Source organism: Meles meles, chromosome 8, assembly GCF_922984935.1.
Source record: "Meles meles chromosome 8, mMelMel3.1 paternal haplotype, whole genome shotgun sequence".
Lineage (NCBI taxonomy): Eukaryota > Metazoa > Chordata > Mammalia > Carnivora > Mustelidae > Meles > Meles meles.
In genome coordinates this window covers 52,752,307-52,777,368 of record NC_060073.1, presented here as the reverse complement: position 1 = coordinate 52,777,368, position 25,062 = coordinate 52,752,307, and the positions used below count along the sequence as shown (strand labels likewise).

Sequence of the window (25,062 nt, the reverse complement as noted above, 5' to 3'; positions counted from 1 at the left end):
GGAAATGTCCTTGCTCTCCAGACACAGCGGATGAGAAGTTCAATGGAGTGGGACGCACAAGGGGATGACAGCACAGAGGTCCTGAAAATACTTGGTCTCAAGGCAGCACCAGAGTTCAGAGAAGGTAATACTGACAAGAGTTTTAGAGAGTGACCAAAGTTTTCGAGGCAGACAAAGGGAGAGAAGGGCATTCCGAGAGGAGAGAACAGTATTTACACAGAGATATAAATCAGAATCATACAGAATATGATAATATCATAATGTCAGCATAGAAGGGCTGTGTGTGTGTATGTGCGTGTGAGAGAGACAGAGACAGAAACAGAACAAGCTATGAGAAAGGACAATGTGAGAGGGTGAACACATACTGCCTGGGAGTGGCAGGCAGCTGCCATCAAATCTGCCTTTCCAGGGTCTGAGGGGCAATCTCGACTCCCCGCGGATGCTCACAGTATACCAAATCTCAATACAAAATCCTTTAACAACTGTTTTCTCTCTCTTTCTATCTCTCCTTCTAAAGAAGAGCTGTTTATCCCTATCTTCATTTCTGCCCTGCTCTGAGCCCTGAGTTTTAGTGCCAATGCTTTTACACAAATCCAGTTTCACGTCCTGAGTGAAATATAATTTCATTGGAATGTAATTCTGAAATGATCTCATTGAAAAAGCACATCCAGCAAAGGCCATGAGCAAACTCTGGGCCAGCCCATTCACACCCAGAGCCAAGGAGATTGCAGACCCCTTTCCCTTAAATGGAGAACGTGCCTGGGGCCCAAAACAAAGCACACCAGCTGCCCACGGCTATTATCCTGCCCACAGCCAGCCTGCCTGCTTGCAGACTGAGGCCTGGGCCCAGAGAAGCGATGGATACGAGATATTCCGCACTATGCAAGGACAGACTCAAGAGAGCATCCAAGCAAACAGGTCTCACCACACTGAAGTTTCCTGCGTCCCTCAGGAGGGCTCTTGCTCCAGGCCATGAAACGCCAGCTCAAACTATTAACACTTCCCTCTTCTCAGACAGAAGAATGTCCAGGAGCCAAGCTGCTAGGGACCGTCCCCACAGCGACCTTTCTTCCCTAACTCCAAAACTCTGCTATCTGATTCTACTGAGAGCATCAGAAATTAAGGGTATTTGACTCTGAAACCAGATGTCAAAGCCAGGTCTAGCCTAGTGCAGCAGAGCTGAGATACAGTTGAACTGGGGAAGAAACAATGTACTCTGATGGGACTTTCAGAACTCTTAGCTGAAAAATCTCCAAGTTAAGATCTTTGGAAAATATGTCCTTACTCCAAATCAGCACTCCCCCCTCCCACTCCATGAATCCTCATAAAATGTACCAGTAGGGGAAGAAAAAAAAATTAATGGCTTGCAGGGTCTACAGGAACTCTCTGTACTATCTTTACAACTTTTGTGTAAATCTATAACTATTCTAAAGTAAAAAAGTGTATTAAAATAAATGGCTTGTCATGGTTTCCTCTATTAGGAATAATGGAGAAGAGTGATCTTGGATATAAATTTCTGCTCTGCCTCTACTAGCTGGGAGTTACCCAACCTCCCGAAATTTTGGTTTCCTCCTCAATTAAATGGAAATGACAGTTCCCACCGTGAAGTGTGGTCGCGCAGGTGAAGTGAGGCATTGCGCAAAAAGAATTTACCGCTGTCTGAGGTGCTTTCCTTCCGGGCAGAAACCATTTCTCAGTACAGTCAGCCTTCACCTGGGGTTGGATGGGAGGCCCTGCCTCCCCTCCACAGTCAGACCTGTCTCTATGAGTTACAGCCTCTTCCAAATCCAGCATCACACTTTAAGCCCATAGTAATCGCCCAAAGGGCTGACGGCTGCCCCACAGCGAGTTGCAACTAGTGAAAGCACACCACTGGAAACATGTTCTTCTCCTTCCTGCTTTCCTTCTTCCAGGAGGATCCAACGTCACCATTAGGAGCTAGATTCCTGAGGCTCACAGAGGTCAACCACAAGGAAAGGCAGAAGTTGAGGGGGTTGGGCTTCAGTATAATTAGCTTTCCACGGTGGGGTGTGGGCAGGAAAGAAGCGTGTTCTCAAAGTTACCACGAAAGATTCCTCACCCTCAGCAGCACCACACCACCCACCATGACCATCCACCACCATCCACTACCATCCACCACTGTTCACCACCCCCACCCCCTAACACCTCTCCCTTGTACCTTACTCCCCACCTTAGCCGGCCACCCCATGAAGCTGGGCTGATAAACTACAAATCCACCAAGTCGATGCACAGAGTAAGTTCCCCAAAGCCAGGAGATAAGGCCCAGCGCTGGGCATGAAGTCCCCCTCAAAAGCCCTCGGCTCTCGAGCCTCAGCCACCCTGACTCTTGGCTTCATGATGTGTTCTCTAGTTTTTCCCCTAGGAAGACTGAGGTAAGTGGACAGGACCCCATCCTGGTCTTGTGAGTGGATGGGCCAGAGACCAAGGAAAGAATCAGGTGAAGAAAGGTATGGCTCTAACGTCACGTTATCTCTGAAAATCACTCACAAGAATATCAGATCCTTTAAAAACTCTCCTAAACCAAAGCAGAAGTTCAATCTCACCCTGAAAATTTAGTGTCCAAATAAGGGAGCAGTCAGTGCTAGAACAGCTAGCTTGTTCCAAGTTGGAAAAGCCCTGTGAGAGAAGCAGTTCCCAGGCTTAAGATTCCAGTGACAGGTTGTAACCCCTCGTCGCACTAATGGGCACATTCTAGTGGCTAATTTCTCTGACCTTCCAGATGGCTGGATTGCGGACACACCCCAGCTGAGGCCAAAGGACATCAGTTCCTGGCAGGGAGCATGCAGAAACTCAGCAGCCCAGCTGAGCCAGATAATAGCACCAGCTCCAGCAGCTTCAAGGACACATTTTGGGAAGCAGAGCCCAGGAAGAAGATGTCCTTGGAGCCATTTCTTATTTAACCAAATAAAAGCCAAATATAGCCAAATATTAAGAGGCTAACTATGTCATCTTCTGTGCAATTTTTCTCTAGCTTATCGCCTCACACTAAATAAATGTGAAGTATTACTATTGTCATTACTAGTTTCCCTTTATTCTTCCATGTCCAGTCCTCTCTGCTCATAAATGACAGACTAAGCATCCTAGAACATCAATATCACTATGTCCTTCCTCTGGACTCCTTAGCTGCCAATCATACCAGACCCAGATTCCCCCAAGTTCTCCTGAACCCTGTCAAAGGCTACCAACCTATCATACTTCTCTCTTCTTCCTTTCTCCCCTTCAACCATCCCACATCATACCACCACACTCTCCATTCCCCTCCACACAAAGACACCCAGACCTGCACAGACACACACATACAAATACACTTCTCTCTCCAGGCAGAATACCTCCTGTTGCAAACATGTCCATTTCTGCCTCCATGTCTTTGTGCTCAAACCACTTCCAGCCTGGAGTACTTTCCTTCCTCTCTGCTTATCATCCAAATCCTATCCAAATTTCAAAGCCCAGTCTAACATCCCTCATGAGCTTAGGTTGGGAAACCGGTCAATCCACAAACAATGACCATGCAGTTCCTCTGTGCCAGGCAGGAGGCCAGACACTGAGGACACAGTACGGAAAACAACACAGCCCTCCATGCTGTTAACTGTGGGAGGGGCTTCAGCATCAACCTCCCTGTCCACTTGAACTGTGCAGGTAGGGAAGTCAACAACCAAACCTCACCGGCAACTTGTGATAATTGTGGGGGTTGGAGACGGGGGTAAGAGATGAAGTCCAGTTCCATGAGGTCTTCATCCCTCCCCCTTAAGCCTCTCCATGAAGCCAGCCAGGCTTGGTGGTCTAGAACATAGTTTATTACAAGAACTAGCATTCTCTCTGACCACTTGGAGGAGTACTACCCCTTGTTTTGGAGTTTTATCAGCTTCAGAGGTGGACTGAATCCTACCTCATTCAATAACAGCCCTAGGGGGCACCTGGGTGGCTCAGTGGGTTAAAGCCTCTGCCTTCGGCTCAGGTCATGATCCCAGAGTCCTGGGACCGAGCCCCACATCGGGCTCTCTGCTCAGCAGAGAGCCTGGTTCCTCCTCTCTCTCTGCCTGCCTCTCTGCCCACTTGTGATCTCTGTCTGTCAAATAAATAAATAAAATCTTTAAAAGAAAAAAAAAAAACAAAAACAGCCCTAGTCGACTACCCCACTTAAACCAGGGAATGGAGAGAAGATGACCAAGTCTCGTCAAGAGCTCCCAGACTTTGCACCACCGTGACTACACAGTTGATAGAGGTCACATGGGAGGCAAGCCCTTGCAGTCACTCCAGGGTAATGTGCAATCCTCAGACCCTGACAGTAACTCTATTCCTCTCTCTCCTATTCAAGAAAGGCTATCAGTATATAAGTCAGACTGCTGTTATTATAGGGATAATATTACAGACCTTCTAAATTAAAAAATGGGTAACCCATGCACATGTACCTTGAAACTTTAACTCCTATAGGAACAAATGCAGTAACTCCATGAGACATATCATATCATTGCAGTCTCTTCCCCTCCCCGCCCAATGAACAGAAACAGAAAATGTTCTCCACATGTAGTCTTAGATGCCTTTTGGACCCAGGAATAAAGGAAGAGAGAACACCTAACCCACCCCTAGTTACATTTCCAGCAACGGAAACTCACAGTCTTCCTCGTTACCTACCCTCCTCCCAGTCTATCTGGAACTCAAGTCTCTAAAAAGCTCATCTCACATGAGACACAATTGTTAGTTCTTATGGCACTAACCATTCAGCATCCTGCTGGTAGGACACCCTCCCCAGCAAGGCTGAATGGGTCTCAGTCCATGCTAGGGAAGATCACAGCTTTCGGGACATTACCCAAAACACTAGGCACATGTTTAAGTGTGTAGACCTTGGGGGGCTTTAACAGGTCAAGACCACCAGAAATGCCCCAGCCTCTGTCCATCAATGTACACCACATGTAGCATCACAAGGGATCAGTGAGCAAAAGGCCATAAAAGAAAGGCAGGACAGACAGGAAGAAGCTGCCATCAGCCTTCAGATCAGCAGCATTTCCCTCAGAGGAGTGTCTGCCTGGGGGAAGCTCTGCATCCGAGTGTTAACAAGCACCGTCTTCAACACCTGTGGTATCCAGGCAGTATCTTACCCTACTCGAGAGCCCAGGCGCCCCCATTCAGCTACCCTATCGCCAAAGGCTGGAGGAGGATCCAGTACACTCAGTATCTTCAGAAACTTAGCTACACGTTTTCAGTCCCCTTCCACCTCAGCCCCTCCTCCTGCCCCTGACAACTCAAATTTTCAGTCTCTACATATGTGTCTATGTGCCTGCGTGTCTGTGTTTTATTTACACTACCCATGTCTGTTGCTAGCAACAGAAACAAAGTACTTTAAGGCAGAAAAGGCAAGTCAGCCAACTGGCTTGCTGCTCCCTGTCCTGTTTCCAGCTTGGGAAAGAGGCTGGTGAAGGATCCTTCAAGCTCCAGTCTACCACGTGTGCCTACAGCTCCTACGGATGAGGGGAACTGGCACGGTGCCAGCTTACCCCAAGCTGCCCACTGCTATGTGGGGCCCCTGACATCAGCCCTCCTTCTTCTTCCCTGGAGGCCAGGCACTGAAAACCTCATTCCTCACCTGCCTGGATGCTGAGTATATTTGAACTCAGAGTTTCAAAAGCCAGAATTCAGGAAACCCACTCTCTTCTTTTGTACACTAGGCAATTGTAAAGATGAACAGGCATTGCCTCCCCAGACCCAAACTCTGGAGAACCAGCCCATGACCAAGTTTCCCATCTTCAGTTCTTCTTCTACTGATAATCTTCCAAGTTCTAGTATCAGGCTCCTCCACAAAAGCAATGCTAATTACTGATCACTGCTTTGTTTTCAGCATAGGAAAAAAAAAAAGCCATGAGATGTGATTCTTACAGTCAAGGAGCTCACAGACTAACTTAGGGAGACAAGATAACGGTAGGAAATAATTCAAATGTGAGATACAGAGTAAAAGTACTCTAAAGTACAATGGGCAGGAACAGAGGAGCTAGAGTAGCTCAGGGTAAGTTTTCTGTGGGAGAAGAAATGTGAGCAAGACCTTAATGGACAAACAATAGTTGGACAGAATGAGACAGGAGGCAATTTGAGATGAAGAGTTAGACTATGACTCAAGGTCCCAAGGCAGGAAGAATGGCAAATATCATGCCCACATGTTTTCCCATATCCAACTGAGGCTCAGCCCTGGGAGGTATGGAGGAAAAGGACTGGCCTCACTTGATGAAAATAAAACCCTCCCCTCAGGGTCACCATGCTCTCCAATCCCTCTGCTCCTACCTCTGCCAAGAGCATTCTCAGTGTTTCCTTTTTCTGTACTACTTTGAAATCCTCTCCCCTACAGTGCACAGAATGTAGCCAAGCCAGCCTAACTCCCTAAACCTGAAACATCCTGCTGGAACTCTTGGTACTCAAGGCTCCTGCTCCCACAGTGGGACAAGCTTGGTGTTTCACCCATTGCAATGTGGGTCCGGAGACTGGTCTATTCCTCCACAGGGCCAGGTCAAGCTAAGTCTGATTCTTTACTCACTAGAACAGAAGAAGCGGTAGGAAATCTTAAGGACAGACTCTGGTAAGCCAGGGGAATTCACACTTAACATTCCTTCCATTCACACTTAGAATCATATGTGCATTCAATTAATACATACTGAACACCAACATGTGTAAATTAATTGCTTAGTGCTGGCTGGGACACCAAAATGCCTCAGGCCTGGGTCCACCCTCAGAGAGCAAACATTCCAGTAAGGTGGATAGAACAGAAACATAAACATAATACATACCAGGAAGACTATTTTAAGGGCCACTGGAGAGATGAAATGGTGTGGATTTAGGTAGACAGGGATTACTTCCAACTGAAGAAGCAGGAAGGATTCCTAGAGAGGGCTGCCCTTGCACTGGGCATGGAAGGTCAAATGGCAAAAGAATGAAGAGGCAAACCTGGGTGGATGGAACTACATGAGCAATGTCTTGGAGGCAGGGATGCAGAAGACATATGAAAGACGGCAAGATGTTCAGCCTGGTGGGAGTTTAACTGGAAGTAGACCAGGGAAAAGGAGAAGTGGAAAGACTAAGAAATGTCAGCTCTCAGATGCCTTTGAGAACCAAGTTAAAGGGTCTTGTCTTTTGTCTGGGAAATCGTATAAATTTTCTGAGAAAGGAATGATGCATCAGGAACTGTGCTTCTGAAAAATGAAGCAGCCCTCAGAAATCTAGGGCCCATGGCAGCAAAATTTGATTATGGAGCCCACCAGGACTGAAGAACACAGCAAGAAGAGAGGGAAGGAACTCAGGTAATCCAGCACATGACTGGAATTCTTATCTTTGGGGTTTGGGCTGAAGAGGAAAATAAGTGGGCAGTCCCGAGGGTGCTCAGAGGCTCCACAGGCAGGGAAAGGTCAGAGAATCAGCTGTCCAGAGGGAACAATGAAGAGTGGGAGGGGTAAACATTCAGAAGACTGGGGAGCATAGGGAATTTCAGAGATTAGGATCCTGAAAGCAGAATGGCTCCAGGTGATGAGGTCAAAGGTACAGTCACCGTAAGAGGATGGAAGATGAAGTCTTTAGACTGAAAAGACTGAGGGGCAGTATGAACTTTGAAGCAGGAATTCACAATTCATCACACCCTCAAATCTTTAGCCCCTTCTCCTTCCACTGGACCTACTTGTAAAGCCCTAACTCGGGATCAGTTTAACCATCAGCATTCTTTGTTTCCTCATGAGGGCAGCTAAAATCCACTGGTCAGAAATTAACACATCAAAACATGTCTGAAAGGTCTTTTAGAGAGATATTGTGAAGGATTTATGGATGCAATGGTATGATGCCTAGAATCTGCTCCCCAAATCCAATGGAGAAGGAGGGGTAAATGGACAAGGATGGAAATAAAACAAGCTAGGCCAAGCACTGATAAGAAAAGCTGAAGATGGATGATGACTATATGGCTGTTCATCTTTGATTTTCTCTATTTTTGTGTATGTTTGACACTTTCCACAATAAAAAGTTTAAAAAATAAAACCAGTTAAGTGAAAGATTGATGGGGAATAGTGCCAAAGGTTACCCACAGATTATCTGCTGGTTATAAAATGAGAACTATAATTTTACAATGGAGAAATTTGGCTGGCCCTACCTTAAGAAGTGACCAAATTTAGCATCAATAATGTCTGGAAAACCAGTTATTATGTGCCTCTGATCTGCTGCATCAAATGAAACAAGATGGGACTGGGGAGGGAAACAAACCGTAAGAGGAGGGAGACAAACCATAAGAGACTCTTTCTTTCTTTCTTTCTTTTTTTTTTTTATTTATTTGACAGAGAGAGAAATCACAAGTAGGCAGAGAGGCAGGCAGAGAGAGAGAGAGGGAAGCAGGGTCCCTGCTGAGCAGAAAGCCCGATGTGGGGCTCAATCCCAGGACCCTGAGATCATGACCTGAGTGAAGGCAGAGGCTTTAACCCACTGAGCCACCCAGGTGCCCCCATAAGAGACTCTTAATCTCAGAAAACAAACTGAAGGTTGCTGGGGGGTTGGGAGAGGAGGAATAGGGTGGCTGGGTGATGGACATTGGGAGGTGCTATGGTGAGTGCTGTGAATTGTGTAAGATTGATGATTCACAGGCCTGTACCCCTGAAACAAATAATACATTATATGTTAAAATAAATAAATAAAAAGTGTCCCCCCCCTCCAAAAAAAACGCTTGCCCTAAATCTAATTAAGTCTAATCTGCAGTTTACAGAAAATACAGGGGAGAGAAGAAGAACCTACACAATACCCCAAAGAAACAATCAGACAAATGCATAGAGTGCCAACTGAATTCATGGTAAAAAAAAAATTTTAAAAAAAGAAAAAAAATCACTTTTAAAAATTTAAGAAAAAGGAATGTCTAAACCAGAACTCATCATTTCCATTCTACCTCTAATAAAACACTTTCCTCTCCTGTACTTTTTCCACAGCTTTTCTCCACATTTTCCCAACTCCACAAGCTGTCTCTGACTTCTCCTCCTTCTTCCTCCAGCTCAGTCTGTCCCCAAGACCTACAAACCTGTCTCCTTAATGCCTTGGGTTTACCTCCTCCATTCCCGGCCGGCCACCCATTCATCCCACTTTTATTATCCATTGCTCAACTTACTGCCATAATCTCCTGAGAACTACTTTTACTTTCTTCAAGTCTATTTTCTGCACTTCAGCTAGAGTAATCCTGCTACAATGCAAATTTGACTGGATGACTCCAGGCCTCAAGTTCTTCTAGCAGCTGCATGGCTAGAACATGGTAAGGAACTGGGGGGTACGCCCTCCACAGCATCAAATCACAAGGTGATCAAGTCTTTCATCTGCTAGTTCTTTCAAACCTTCTCACTCGATTCAGGAGAAAGTCTCCACTCGCTGCTGCTGTGCTTAGCTTTAACACTGGAGAGACTTTCATAGGCAGCAGTATCTGGCTAAAATTTTTTATTCTCACTGTATTTACTTTAAAAGTTATCTTGTGTGTATGGCTTGGAATATTGATTTTCCACTTTAAGAGAGCGAGATAACGTTTCCTTTAAAATAAATTTAAGTTTGAACATGAGCTGATTTAAACAGTATGTAAATAACAGGTCAGGTATTAAGAGGCCATGGTCATACTGTAAAGATGGTAAGCAATGAATTAAGTTTACCCAAGGCTAAGTTTCTTTGTATGCTTGTCACAAGTTTCAAAACAAGTTTGCGAACGGTTTGCTACTCCTCTCCTTGAACCAGAAGAACCCCTGTAACTACCTCAAGGAACAGAATGTGGCCTAGCTGAGGGTCCTTAACTTCAAGGCCAGGTTACATAAAGGCCATGAAACCTCCCCCAGCCTCACCCGGGGCACTGGCTTCCAAGTCCTGAGCCACCCTACAAGAGACCCAGCAATCCCTGAGCCCACCATGCTAGAGTAGCCCCAGGGAATAGTGATGGAGGGAGAGGGAAAGACAGAGTAAGGGCAACAGAGCAGAGGAGCCTCAGCTCTTGAATTTTCCCAGCTCAGGCACCACACACATGGGGGGAGTGAGTCTTCTGATGATTCCAATGCCAGCCACCATCTGACTAAAATTACATGAGAACACCCCACATGAGACCCACAAAACCATGAGAGGTAATAATAAAATTGTTTAAAAACCCACTCTGTCTGGGGTAATCCGGTAGGCCATGGCAGACCTAGCCGTTCAAGGCCTAGTTCCTGAAGGCCTGCCTCTAGCCTCACCTTGACTCTGCTCACCCTTCCCTACTATGCACAGCCAAAATGACCAATTGGCAGTTACGTGCACATAACTTTGCACATACTGTTTCACTCCTCTCTGTCTTTGCACACACTGATCCCTCTACCTGGAATGCCCTTCCTTTGGGTTGGTCACTTAGAAAATAACACTTCACGGTGGTCAAAAGGAACAAACTTTAAAAAAGAATCTATTTATCCTTCAAAATCTGAATCAGCATTAGTTCCTCTGTGAAACTTTGCCCTTTATCTTTCTCCCTCTCTTCCCACCAGTGACTAAATTAACACTTTCCTCCTGGTACCACTTACAGGGACATAAATCACACTACAGTGTATTGACATTTTCTGTGTTTTATCCACTGAACTACTAAGTTCCTTAAGGGTAGGGACTGTATGTATATATGCAGCCAGTCCTACAGGCCTAATGAATGTCTGCTAGTCTGAAGTAGTTTCTCCTGCTTCCTTATTTAGCCTATTCCCACTAAAAACATTTCCGTCTAAGCTCCTGGCTGACAAGAACAGAAACAACGCCAGGCCGATGCTGTTCTCCTGGGTCTTTCAAACCCTGACTTCTCTGGCTGTAGGATTTTACTTACTCTGAACCTTAAATAAGGCTTTCTCTTCTGGGTTCACAACCCTTGAGGGCAGAAACCCTTGGTTGACCCAGCACTGAAAGGTGACTTAAAATTCAACTAGGTGGGACTTACTAGTTTAGTAATCGGGACATAAATAATGATTCCTCTTCCTTCTCTCAGTTCAAAAATCTTCATTAATCTTCTAAGCGGCCAAGTTTCTTCACACTGCTTCCTGCTGCTCCCCTGCACAGAATCACACCTTCCCCAGGTCTTGTCCTAACATCCCTTCAGACTTTGGCCCTTGAGCCTCATCCACACCAAACACACATTTGCCTCTCTGCTCCCACCTCAGCCAGGCTGAGCTCATCTCACTCAGTATAATGTAAGAGTGAAGCTTTCATTTCACACTACCTAGGTCTAATGTGTCAAATATAATTGCGCACAGGATTCACTGTAAAGTTCTTCAGAAGGGGAGTGATGCAATTATCCCCAAACCTCAAGGAAAGGAATCCAGCTGCATTGTCTAAGAATAACAGAAAACAAACAAAAGCCATGACTGGCAGTCAGAAGACCAGGGCACAATTCCTTGACTTTGATCTGCCTCTCTCACTAAAGACTTTTATATTGCAAATATTTAAATATAGATAGCCTCACTCATGAAATAAACTAAAGTAAACAGACATTTACAAATTTTTATATAGGAGCTGATTTAATAGGAGAAGGGTTATTACTAGGTTTTTATCAATAAAATTTAATTCCTACCTCAATCCTTAGTACAACTTAATTACACCTTAATTGGAACCATAAAAACACTAGAAAAAAATCAGTGAGTTGTATAATTCTGATGAGTGAAGAAAATTTTTCCAAGTATGACACAAAATTCAACTCAAAAGTCATTAAGGGGAGAATAAACAAGCCCTGAAGGAGAATATCATATATTTGCCTCAAGAAAAATATAGAACATGTGAAAGGCAAATAATTAGCCAAAAAAAGGTCAAAATTAAAAATAAACTGGAGGAAAAAAGATCAACAACTTACACAATGAACAGTTCTAATGTAACACATACGTAAAAATCCTGGTAAATCTATAAGAAAAAAATGATGACCAAACAGAAAAGCGAACAAAGTTTCTGAAACAAAAATTCACAAAAGAATAAGCACAACTGCCAGTGAGCATAAAAGGTGTTCAGTTTACTAGTAAGAAATCCTGGAGCGACTGGGGCACCTGGGGAACCTGGCTCAGTTAGTTAAGCATCTGCCTTCGGCTCAGGTCATGGTCCCAGGGGTTCTGGGATTGAGCACCACATCAGGCTCTCTGCTCAGCGGGGAGCCTGCTTCCTCCTCTCTCTCTGCCTTTCCCCCTGCTGATGCTCTCCCTCTGTCAAATGAATTAATAAAATCTTAAAAAAAAAAAAAGGAAAGAAATCCTAAATAAAGTAACAATAAGAAATCCTTTTCACCTATCAGATTTATAACAGCCATGTTGGCAAGGGTGCAGGAGAAAACTTTCCATACTGTTGACGAGAATTACATTGATGCAACTTCTTTGGGAAGCGGTTTGGCAATGTTTACTAATATTTTAAATGAGTATACCCTTAATCAGCAAATCTTCCCTTCTAGGAATTCTGCTGAAGGTAGTACAAGTACTATAGTACTCGGGCAAAGACAGCTATATATGGCTGGTTACTGCAGGCCAGCGCTGTTCAGGACAGGAGAAACTGGAAACAACTCGAGTATCCATCAACAGGGGCAGGATTAAATAAAGTTTGCTTCATCCACCTGAAGAAACCCAATGCTGCTGTTAAAAGGAATGCACTGACAAGGAAAGACAGCCTAGGTAAATGACCAAGTGAAAACATTTTCAGGAGAGTATAATCTTTTCTTTCATTTTGTTGTTATAGCAAAATATAAAGTCTGCCATTGCAAGCATTTTTGATTTTACAGTTCAGTGACATTAATTACATTCACAATGTTGTATAGCCATCACCACTACCTGTTTCTGATACCTTCCATCACCCCAACAGAAACTTTGCAATGGCTCGCCATTCTCCCTTCTCCCCAAACTCCTGGGAAACCTCTAGTTTATTATCTGTCTTGGTGAATTGCCAATTACAGATATTGCATACAAGCAGAATCATCCAGTACCTGTCCTTTTGTGTCTGGTGTATTTTACCTGGCACAATGTTTTCGAGGTTCATCCACATTGTAGCAGAGATCAGAACTTCATCCCTTTTTATGACTGAATAATAGTCCATCGTGTGGCTATACCGATTGTGTTTTTTCATTCACCAGCGGCTAAACACTTGGGGTGTTTCCTCACCTTCTGGCTACTGTGAATAATGCTGCTATGAATACTGGCATATAAGTATCTGAGTCCCTGTTTTCAGTTTGGGAGGGTTACCTAAGAGTGGAATTGCTGGGTCATATGGTAAGTTTTAGCTTTTGAATCTGGCTCTCCAACAGCTGTACCATTTACGTTCCCACCAGCAGTGTATAAGGTTCCTAATTTTTCCACAACCTTGCCAATACTTTTTGTTTTCATCTTTGATTAGACTATAATCTCTTTTTGTAAAAATAAAATAAATGTTAATATAAATGTATTGTTGGGAGGAAAACCCACTGTTACCCAACTGTTAACAATGATTATACTCCTGGCGCATTTGTTTATAGGAGAGGCTCATATTCCAACATATATTTTCCTATTGTGTGTAAAAGTTTATAGAAAAATGTATTACTTTTGTTATCAAAAAAGAAAAAAAATCTTAAAAATTAGCCTGAGACAGTTTCATGCCACACTTACTAATCCGAAATTGCAACACATTACCGTTCTTGTGAAATGCTTACAGAAGAGGAATCCAAAGTGCAATGACCTGCATCTCTGTCCTAGCTCTGTCACCTTCCTGGGCGCTCTGTTTTCTCACCTCTAAACCCTGGTGTAACTTGGGACGGGACCAGAGTTCCCAACCACAATGCCAAGAGTGGGTTATAGCTGTGCAGACAGAGCGACTCCTTCAAGCTCCAGGGCAGCGCTGGAGCTCAGCACTACCAAGAGCCTCCTCCTATTATCTCAACATGCCTTTCCAAAATGATCATTTCCTGTGTATGCAGGGGTAGAAAAGGGGAGAAAAGGGGAGTCCTGGGAGATCCTCCCCCAAGGAGAGAAGCAAGCACAGACAGTGCTCCAAGAAGTGATAATGTCAAGGAAGACAGGGCAGCTTATGCTTATTCATATTCTCACCTGAATTCATTATTCTCACCTGAAGCCACAGGTCCTGAACTAGATACCAAGGGGGCAGTTCCTGGAGCCACACGGCTCTGGAGAAGCACCCAGAAGATACCTGCTTGGGCAGCAGACAAGTAGAACACCTGACCTCTCTGGGAAGAGGCACTAAGGCCTGGCTAAGTGAAAGCCAAGTGAAATCCTCTCTTCCAGGTGTTCTCAGCCTATCAGTGGCCAACTGTGGACTTTGCCCTGGAAATTCAACTCCTGGGCTAAAGAGATAATCTCCCAGGCATATCCTGTGTAAACCTAGTTAATCAACAGAACACAGTCCATGCTCAGCTTGCCTGCAGTCCCTGAGACAGTTCTGCAAAGCAAGGGGGTGTGCTAAAGGGCAGATGGGAGCTTACCCTGGCAGAAATGTCATCTATCCTAATCGAAACAAGGGCCCGGATGGGCATTTTCCAAGGAGTCAAACAGCTGTTTTGTTTAGAGAGGAGCACTTGGCCGGAAGCCTCAGCCGGAAGTGATACGGATATCGTGAGAAGAGTCACTGTGACCGAGAGTGCGGGCCTTTACCGGGCTTTGTTGACATTGTGGTGGTAAGCCACCCAAGAGAGTCTAAAGTACAGGCATGAAATGCTAGGTCACCGAAAGAAGGCATGTGGATGACATCTGGCCCTCACAGCCTTATTTGAATCTCAGCGGCTGAGCCTCTTAAACCGTGTTCCCCAGCCACCAGCCACACTTAGAAACTTGTTAAAAATGCACATTCTCGGGGTGCCTGGGTGGCTCAGTGGGTTAAGCCTCTGCCTTCGGCTCAGGTCATGATCCCAGGGTCCTGGGATCGAGCCCCACTTCAGGCTCTCTGCTCAGCAGGGAGCCTGCTTCTTCCTCTCTCTTTCTCTCTCTCTCTCTGCCTGCCTCTCTGCCTACTTCTGCCTACTTGTGATTTCTCTGTTAAATAAATAAATAAATAAATAAATAAATCTTTTTTAAAAATGCACATTCTCAGGCCCCACTTCAAACCTACAGACTGGAAACTAGCTCTCCAGCTGAATCTGGGGCCTGCTCAAGTCTGAAAACCTGCAACTAAAGTTCAGACCCTCCAGAATTCCGTTATACTCTGCTTTAAATGAACTTTGAGAGACTGGATTACTACCCCACTAGTTAACACAGGTAACAGAAGTTCTTCTCACCACTCCGTGTCTTCTATCTTCCACATGGTCCCACAGGTTTATATTCTACCAACTAAATCCAACTGTATTCCTTTCCTATTTTCAAAAGAAGGACTCCCCAGTACCTGGAGGGGTCAAGCCCTTTGAGATCTGGCTGAAGCAATCCTCTCAGCCAGACCCCTAATTCATCTGTATGGCCCCACTCATGGTATGGACCTGGTCATGCATGATAGGTGAACATCTCATGTCTGTTCAGTGAATCAGTGCTAAAGATAAAAACGCTGTCTAAAGGAATCTTTCCTAACCACATATCTTTTCCTTCAGAAGCAAAATGGTTACTAAAACAGACAGGGACAGGGGAGACAGGAAAGCAGAATCCCATTACAAAAGAAAATTCCTCTGTGTGTCAAGAATCTATGCTAAAACAAAATTCAATCTCACCCTGCTCTGCCCTTCACAAACTATTGCATCTAAGCTGGCTGAGGAGGCTGAACACAGATCTCAGATCTCATGAGCATGGAGGAATGAGAGTTTATCAACAGCACACACATTTTCATTCCAGAATCCTGACCCTTGATTTACAGAATCCAAACAGGATTAATCCCTCATAAAAGAAATAGCCACCAATAGAAACTAGTCAATATTCAATTTCCAGCAAGTGAAAGTTGGGGCCTGATAAATTTCTTTCCTCAGACATTTCCAATAAACTTTGAGACTCTGAAGGAGACCTGTAAACTAGGAAATCATAGTTCATTTACAAATGCTAGTTTACTGAAAATTACTTAAATTTTCCAAAACAAATTCTATCTTCTTACTATAAAACAAAGGGAATTATAATCTAAGACATGTGACTACTTGTATAGTATTGGTCATGAGAAAGACCATCACTCTTCCTACCCAAAGAGACGTGAATCACATTATCTGTTTCCAAGTCTTGCCACCTACCCCCACATCCCCCGTTTTTGGACTGGCATTTTCCATACTTAATCAGGTACTCCTTTCAGGAAAGCTGAAAAGAACTCATTCAAATCCACAAACATCCAAAATCTATCCTAGCTTCCAATGGATAGAAGGGAGAACATGACAGTAAACAACACATAATTCCAGGGGAAAATGCACATGAAATATTTTAGATAACTAAGAGGAGGTATATTTGGTGTACCAGTCAGGGTGGAAGTATAAAAGGGGCACATCCTTTGGAATCATACAGACTGGGATGTGGATTTTAAGCAAGTTAGACCCTCTGAGTTCCTCATCTGTCGATATCAGAACATCAAATTCACTCAAAGATTACTGTAAGAATTTACTCAACTGATGCAAGGGGAAATGCCTGGTCTAATACAATGCCAGGAATACAGAAAGCATTCTCTAACGATACACCACAAACCTAAAATCTACAGCAAATTTGAAGCATATATTCCTTGATCCCAAGAAGTATGCAGAATTGAATTATACTTATTCCTTCTTTTAGCTAATTACCTATGCCTATCCCTACTCCAGATCCCCTCTATTTCCCCATATTCTTTTTTTTTATTCTTCTCAAATTCAGTGTTCCTCTTAGCCAATCATCCCTCTCACATTTTTTTTTTTAGATTTTATTTATTTATTTGACAGAGAGAGACACAGCGAGAGAGGGAATACAAGCAGGGGGAGTGAGAGAGGGAGAAGCAGGCTTCCCGCCACGCAGGGAGCCTGATATGGGGCTTGATCCCATGATGCTGGGATCATGACCTGAGCTGAAGGCAGAGGCTTAACCCACTGAGCCACCCAGGCACCCCCTCCCTCTCACATTTTGACATCTTATCCCTAGTTGCGCCACAGGCCTAGAATATATGCCCCCACGCTGGCTCTCCAGATTCCTTCCCATGCCCAAAAGGCTGTACCTGGTCTAGCCTCCACCAACGTCTTCACCCTTATAACCAGTGGCTCCTTTATATTCTAACAATGATGACTTCTTCATGCTTTTTCAACATGCCAAGCTCTTTCCAACCCAGAGCCTTTGCCCCTACTGTTCCCGCCTCTAGAAAGGTACATGCCCCAATCCTGCGCCTTCACAGCTGCTTCTAGTGCTTCAACTTGAAGCACAAATGTCACATCCTCAGAGACGCTTTCTCTAAGTTCTAATAGCTTTCAAGTTCCTATTACTTGTCCTCTTTTATATCACCACAATTTCTTTCGTAGCTCCTGTCACTACCTTTATCTCATTTATTGATTTGTTTACTTATTTACTGACTGATGATACCCCAAATACTTTAAGTTCCATGACACATGGACTTTGCTGTCTTAGTTATCTCCATATCCCCAGTATATAGAACAGTGCTTAGACCAGAATGGGTACTCAATGATTATGTATTGAATGAATGAATGAATGAATGAATAAAAAAAGTTTCTAAAAAGAGAATGCAGAGTTTGACACACACACCCACACCCTCCTTCTCTATGTGGTAGCAGAAGATAGAATCTGAGGCAAAGAATGTAAAGTAAAAAGAGAAAGGCTATTGTCAATAATGCTACTATAAACATAGGGGTGTATATATCTTTTCAAATTAGTGTTTTTGTATCCTTTGGGTAAACACCCAGTAGTGGAATTACTGGATCATATGGTATTTCTATTTTTAATATCTTGTGGAAACTTCATACTGTTTTCCACAGTGGTTGTACTGATTTACAACAGCCAAAATATGGAAGCAACCCAAGTGTCCATCAATAGAGGAATGGATAGGGGTGCCTGGGTGGTTCAGTCAGTTAAGAATCTGCCTCTGGCTCAGGTGATGATCTCAGGGCCCTAAGATCAAGGCATGCATCAGGCTTCCTGCTCAGTGGGGAGTCTGCTTCTCTCTCTCTCTCTGACCCTCCCCATTTGTGAACTCTCACTCTCTCTCTCAAATAAATAAATAAAATATTTAAATAAATAAATAAATAAAAATTTAAAACATTTAAAAATAGATGAATGGATAAAGATATGGTACACAAGCATGCACATGCACGTGTGTGCACACACACACATACACAGGAATATTACTCAGGCATAAAGAAGAATAAAACTCTGGCATCTAGAACAACACAAACAGACCTAGAGGATATTACACCATGTGAAATAAGTCAGAGAAAGACAAATAACATACGATTTCACTTATATGTGGAATATACAAACAAAACATGAACAAACACACAACAATAACAAAAACCAAAGTCTTAAATACAGAGAACAAATTGGTGGTTGCCAGAAGGGGGTATGGGTGAAATAGATAAAGGGGATTAAGAGGTACAAATTTCCAGTTATAAAACAAATACATCACAGAGATAAAAAGCACAGCCTAGGGAATAGAGTCACTAATATTGTAGTAACATTGGATGGTAAGAGAGGGTGACCACACAGCATGGGGAGCACTGAGTTGAATCTCGATGCTGTACCCCTGAATTTAATACCAAACTGTATGTTAACTACACTTCGATTAATTACTTAAATTTTTAAGGCTGAGCAGAAATAAACTCTTGGGGAACACAAGCAGTCATCCTAACACCCCCCGTGACAAAACATGAACAGCTTTCAGGGGTGGGGATGATGTCACAGGTGTTAGAGTCTACGCGGCTTGCTCCGCCCCCTCAGCCCCGCTGATTTTTTCCTTGTTGTGGTAAATACACATGACTCTGTGGTGTTCTCCTTTAGTTTCTACAGTTTCTCAGGGCTCAACTTGTTTGAGCAAGCTGTGACCTTGGGTATTCTTCAGGTGAAAAGAAGCCTGGAGAGCACTGCTTCTGAAACCCACCTGAGGGACGCCTGGGTGGCTCAGCGGGTTAAGTGTCTGCCTTATGCTCAGGTCACAATCCCAGGGTCCTGGGAACGAGTCCCACATCAGGCACTCTGTTCAGCGGGGAGTGTGTTTCTCCCTCTCCCTCTGCCCCCTCCCTGCTTAGGCACTCACTCTCTCTTTCTCCCACTTTTTCTCTCCCCCAAATAAATAAAATCTTAAAAAAAAAAAAAAAAAAAAAAAAGCTTTTCTACTTCTATTTGATGAGATTTAAATAAGACAAACATCCCCAGTTGTTCCTTACCGTTTTCTTTTTAACCTGATCCCTGCCACTTCCCTTCCGGCACTTCCTCAGAGTTTAACCCACTGCCCTTCTCACCCACCAGTCTCCTCCCAGCTGGCTCTCCCAGCACAAATAAGCAATAACTCACTCCTGGGAGGCAGTGAGGACTCCAACCCAGAGATACAGAGACTTGGAGAGGACAGTGCTGCCCACAACACTTCAAAAACAGCAGTTTAGATAGCAGTCTTTCCACGGGTGTCTGAACCTAGACGGGTAAGTGAATCAGGGTTAGAGGGAGGCAAAGAAAATAAAAAATTTCAGTGCTCTCTTTCCTTTTTAGATTCCAAAGCCTCAATTCTTTAAACAGAGCAGCTGAGTTAGTCAAGTCACAGACTGCTGGCCAAGGTCACTGCCATTGCCAAGTTCACCTCAGCTGTCCCAGGTATTTTCTCTCACACTCAAGTGCCACACTTCTTTACAGTTGCTGGGGTCAATTAGGTTCTTTAGTTTCCTTTCCCTATTTGCATCCACTATGCCAAGGGACAGAGTACTGTACATGCACACATGGGTCTGGCCTTCTTTTCTTCAGATCTTTACCAATGAGTGCAAAAACCTATGTGTGGTTTCTACACCATGTGGTATTCGCCTCTTTTAATTGCTCCTTCAGAACACACAGTATAAGTCAAAACTGCTAATAAACTAAATGGGGTGAAGGATCCTGGTATAACTTTGTGCTGAGAAAACCAACCTCCAGTGAGGAGTGCCAGGCATGGTTTTGGCGGCGTAATTACCATCAAGGCTGAGCTTCTCCCCACCATACAGGGAGCTACTGTGGAATCAGAGCTCCTGCCTACAGAAGGAAAACTGCAGAAGAAGTAAAATATTTGACCCTAATCTGCAGAGTTTGGTCTTCTAAAGCAAAAGGAACCATAAACTATAAACAACCTGACTCAAAGGGAAAATCTGTGAAGCACCTACTCCCAGGAACTCCCCATTCTACCCTAGGCCTGCCTGGGTTCAGCAGGCCCATAAATTGGCACTGTTGAGATGACCTTTCCAGGCTATATTTCAACAAGAGATAACAACAAAGCTCAGAGCTTTGGTAGCACTCAGAGGAGATTTGAAGGACTTAAAACGTGCTGTTAAGTTTGGCAGCAAAAGTTCCTGTTTCTTGCAGTTGGAAAAGGAAATCTCTTTATAATTACACTTGTAGATAAGATACACCAAGCTACTCGTGCTATTCCTTCTGGTGAGGAACAGATAAGAACCACCTCGTCCCAATCCGCAGCTCCCCTGAGACTGGTCTGAGTGATCACTGTGGGGGCAATTCTCACCTGGGGCTGGGGAGTCAAGGTGCCTCTGGGAAGAGAAAGTGCCAGGAGCTTCTCCACAGGGCTTACCGACGCAGCCACTACCACCTGCCCAGAAATACTCACCACTCTTCATTACCTAGCTTCATCTCTCCCTCAGCCCACTTCCCGTCTTGTTCTTCTACCCAGGGTTCTGCCTGTCCCTAACTCCAGTGCCATACAACATAGGTTACTCATCAGAGTGGGTCCTTTCAACCTACATGCTCTTTAGCTCAGATTCCCTTTCTGGTTTATATATGTCTTTGCAAAAGCAAAGTACAAGAGCTATGACTTCTGTATTGTTTGCAGGACACTTACCACTGCTCTCCTGATACTAGAGATGTCTGTCCATGACAAAGAAGGGGATTTTGTCCCACATTTCTCAGCAGAACAAACCAGACAGACCAGCCACTTGGAAACAAGCTCTGCTTGCCTTACAAGGGAGTAAGAAATCTAACAGTCGATGCTCGTATTTCATTCAGCACTAGATACGAGGTACTATCCTAAGCACGGACACTTAGGCCTTACCACAACTCTGTGAAATAGGACTCACAGTTTCATGGAAAAGGAACTGGGGCATGGGCAGGCTACACAATTCACCCAAGATCTTGGAGTAAGTGGCAGAGCCAGAATAAGAACCCCAACTGTGTGACCCCAGAGCCCAGGCTCTAAGTATCACCCTTTCGTTAGATGTCTCTTATCCTAACACACGGATTTGTCTTTGAGCACCACTGACTCACTTCAGACTCTAAGGGAGAGAGAGGGTCAGCCAGGAAACATTGCCATTTTTCTCCATGGAGAGAAGGAAACAGTGACGGCAGTATTTATTTACAGGGCTGATCTGAGTCTATACAGCACAACCAATAAGTACCTCCAAACATCTGTCGACCAAAATTTTCCCAGCAGCACCAAGTGAAACCCACCTCCTTTCTTACTAAGCTGGTAGACTTTCTAACTCACTAAAGGCTGGGCACTCTTTTTGAGTTGTTACAGCCAAGCCCTGTGCCTCTGAGAACAAGATCCCAGGCTCCAAGTTAGGAGAACCAAGTCAAATGCTTCCTAGAATCCAGCTGATGGGATTTTTTTAAAAAGCTTCTCAAATGTTTTTTAAGCAAAAAGTGTATATGTTGGCCACTTTGGGGAAATAAAATGTATAAAATATTACGCTTAATTTTATACAACTTCAGGGAATCTCTTGGTAAGATAAGACACATGCATTTAAGAATCAAGTCAGAATGTCAATGAAAACCCTCAATCTAAACCTTCTGCCTTTTAGAAGAGGAAACTAAAGTCTAAAGAAGCCGAGGTGACTTCCCCAAGGTCACCTGACAAGTCACAGATAGAGCCAGGACTATCGCTTAGATCTGCTGACCTGACCAGGGCTCTCTGTACTGCTATATGGAGGCAGAGGAACACACAGAGGGAGGGATCTCGAACAACAATAGCAGTGAACAGTTACGAAGAGCATATTTGCGCCAGCAACTAAGTGAAGCACTTTCTATAAATTCATTTAACCCTTGCAACAAACCTTTGAGATGAGTACCATTTTACTTCCAATTTACAGCTGCAGACAATAAGGTTTATAAAAGTTAACTTGCCAGAGGTCCACAGGTAATAAGAGGAAGAGCCAGACTACAGCCTTCCAGAGCTGGCTACAAAGCCTATGCTCTACACTGGGTTCCCAAGGATGATAAACAGAATTCACAGAAGTAGAGGTGAGGAGTGCTGGGATAACCTGTGTCTAGAGCACCAACAGGAGCTTGTGAAGGGCAGCCAATGCTGGGCAAAGGAGGACCTACTGCATGGGTAGGCCTACAGGGAAAGCAGCAGGCAAGAAGCAGTTCTGGTCTCCCATGACAGTGAAGGGTAAGCATCCTACATTGAAGGGTGAAGCTGAGCTTCTGAATCTGGTTTGAGAACGACGACCATGGAGACACTCCTGAGGTCTTGACAGAAAGGTGAATGAAACACGAAGTATAAACTTCTAAAAGAAGAATCTGATTTGGGGCACCTGGGTGGTTCAGTCGGTTAAGCATCTGCCTTTGGCTCGGGTCATGGTCCCAGGGTCCTGGGATCGAACCCTGCATCAGGCTCTCTCTCTCAGCGAGGAATCTGCTTCTCCTTCTCCCTGCCCCCTGCTTGTGCTCGCTCGCTCTCTCTCTCTCAAAAAAACTAAATAAAATCTTTAAATAAAGAAAGATATAGAATCTGATTTGACTTTCCTGCATTGTAATCCCAACCTGATTAAGAGATGCCAGTCTTACTCTTCAAAATGCTGCTCTAGGTTGATAATAATACGGGAAAGCACTGAACATTTACTAAGTGCCAGGTGCTGGGCTGAGAAATTTCCATGTAATATTTCATTCAATCCTCAAGAAAACTCTCACAAGTTAAGTACTGTTATTATATCCATTTTGCAGATACCTCACAGAAAACAGAGGCTCAGGGAGATTCAACAACTTGCCCAAGATCACACAGCTAGTAACTGTAACATTGGGCTCTAAACCTAGGCGGGTATGGCCCACGAGCGCCAGCTCTTTGCCGCTGCACCTCGAAGCACTGAGATGCTCACATTAGTGCTGATGGGTCATTCCACCACACGCACGAAGGATCAAGAGTCCCTGAGAGCTGAACAAACACAGGCTGACTCATTTAAAAGCAAGTTTTAAAATCAACTGTCAGAACTACATAAGGGAGCCTGTGTTCCAAGACATAAATGAGCACACCAGAACTCACTTCCTCGAAAAGGTTGAAGAGTTCTGAAAACTAGCTGACTATATAGTTTTCTTTCCAGTTTTCCCCTTACCTTTTTCCTTCCCCCACCAACACCTGATCTGTTGACACTCAGAGAAGCTTTGACCTCTCCCTCCTATCTCCAGTCCTTTTTAGTTGGCTCTTTTCCATCATTCAAACAGTGCTTTATATCAGCATCTAATAAGAGTTGGGATGTTCTGCCTTCTTCCCAGCCTAAAGCATGAGATGGTCATTAACCCTACTGCAAAACCCTAACTTCAGCAGGCCTATGTTTCTTCTCTCTTCATCACAGAGACAGAGGCTCACTTTGGGGAGGAAATAACTATGATACAATACCTGGTGACAACATCAAGTTCACACTTGATACTATTTAAACCCTCCTAGCTCTTGGTCCAGACCCTCCTTATTCATTGACAAAATGGGTGGGCAGACCAAGAGGGCACATGGGTGCCAAAGATTCCTCCAAACCCAGGAACAAAGGAACAGAGTGTCAGCCCCAATGCCAGCTTCCCTGATTGCTAGGACATGGTCTCCTTGGGTCCCCTGGGGGGCAGTGCAACCTTCTGTTAAATTGCGAAGGCCTCCTAGAGCAGCCCAGGTACTGCCTTCTATCCCCCTGCTGTTCCTCAGAACTAGTTTCCTCCCACACCCCCAATCCCCTTACCCAGACCCTCTCCCTGTTTCTTCCTAGTCTCCCATCACCCCCTGTTCATCTCATTTTCCCAAGGGTCAAACAGTCCTTTATTCGCTATGCTCCTTCCCATTAATCAACCTCCAGCTCACCTACAAACACCTTCAGTGACAAGTCATGCACAAGAATCTGCATCTTTGAGAGATGCGTGGTTTCATGACAAACCCTTAGACACAAGTCAGCTTTGCTTAAGAAGGTATATAATTGCATATAATTCACCCTTAATAGAGACAGTACAGGGCGCCTGGGTGGCTCAGTGGGTTAAAGCCTTTGCCTTCAGCTCAGGTCATGATCCCAGGGTCCTGGGATCGAGCCCCGCATCGGGCTCTCTGCTCAGTGGGGAGCCTGCTTCCTCCTCTCTCTCTCTCTCTCTCTGCCTGCCTCTCTGCCTACTTGTGATCTCTGTCAAATAAATAAATAAAATCTTAAAAAAAAAAAAATAGAGACAGTACAATCCAACACATGGGCAGTTTTTAGATGAGAAAATTATTGTGATAATTTCAACAGTATATTGGAGCCAAAAATAATAAGAGAAGGGATCTTTGGAGAAATCCTACAATAAGGTAGTCTAGACTCATTTAACCTCCTCCTCTCCCCTCAACACACTAGGTCTCACGGGGAATCTTTCTATCAGGCAATATTCCGTGGCATGTTCCTCTAAGACAGACAAAATGCACCCAGTATTTTGCTGCAACCACCTACTGAGATAGATGCACACAGCACCTCCTCCCCAGCAAAAATAGATGCTTAGACTCTCCCTCCCCACCCCCCAGGAGAAGGCACTCACTAACACAATTTCTCCTTCAGGCTTTGTAGAGAAATCTCTGCAGACTGTGCCAGATGGTAACTTTTTTCCCCTCTTTCATGCCCCCGGACCCCTTTTCCACTTTCCACGAATCTTCTAACTCAAAGAACTCAATTATCTGCCAGCAGATTTTCCCTTCCCCTCCCCCTGCCCACCCTAAACACCCTCTTCTCTCAAGCTAATGTAGTGGAGCAGGGAGGCCAAGCCAACGCTCTGCAGG

General features: G+C 44.4%; 1 protein-coding gene across 10 annotated transcripts in view; it reads right to left on the bottom strand.

The window, feature by feature from the left end:
* Positions 1-25,062, bottom strand: part of DENND2B (DENN domain containing 2B) — a 149,881-nt gene that overhangs the window by 73,381 nt on the left and 51,438 nt on the right. The window contains exon 1 of one of the 10 annotated variants that reach the window (XM_046015544.1): positions 14,441-14,464. The exons of 7 other annotated variants lie outside the window; for them this stretch is intronic. In XM_046015544.1, coding sequence (XP_045871500.1) covers positions 14,441-14,457 — 17 coding nt within the window. In that variant the 5' untranslated portion in view covers positions 14,458-14,464. Of the gene's footprint in view, positions 1-14,067; positions 14,169-14,440; positions 14,465-25,062 lie in introns of those variants that run through there. 2 more of the 10 variants (XM_046015552.1, XM_046015550.1) reach the window with 2 other exon arrangements.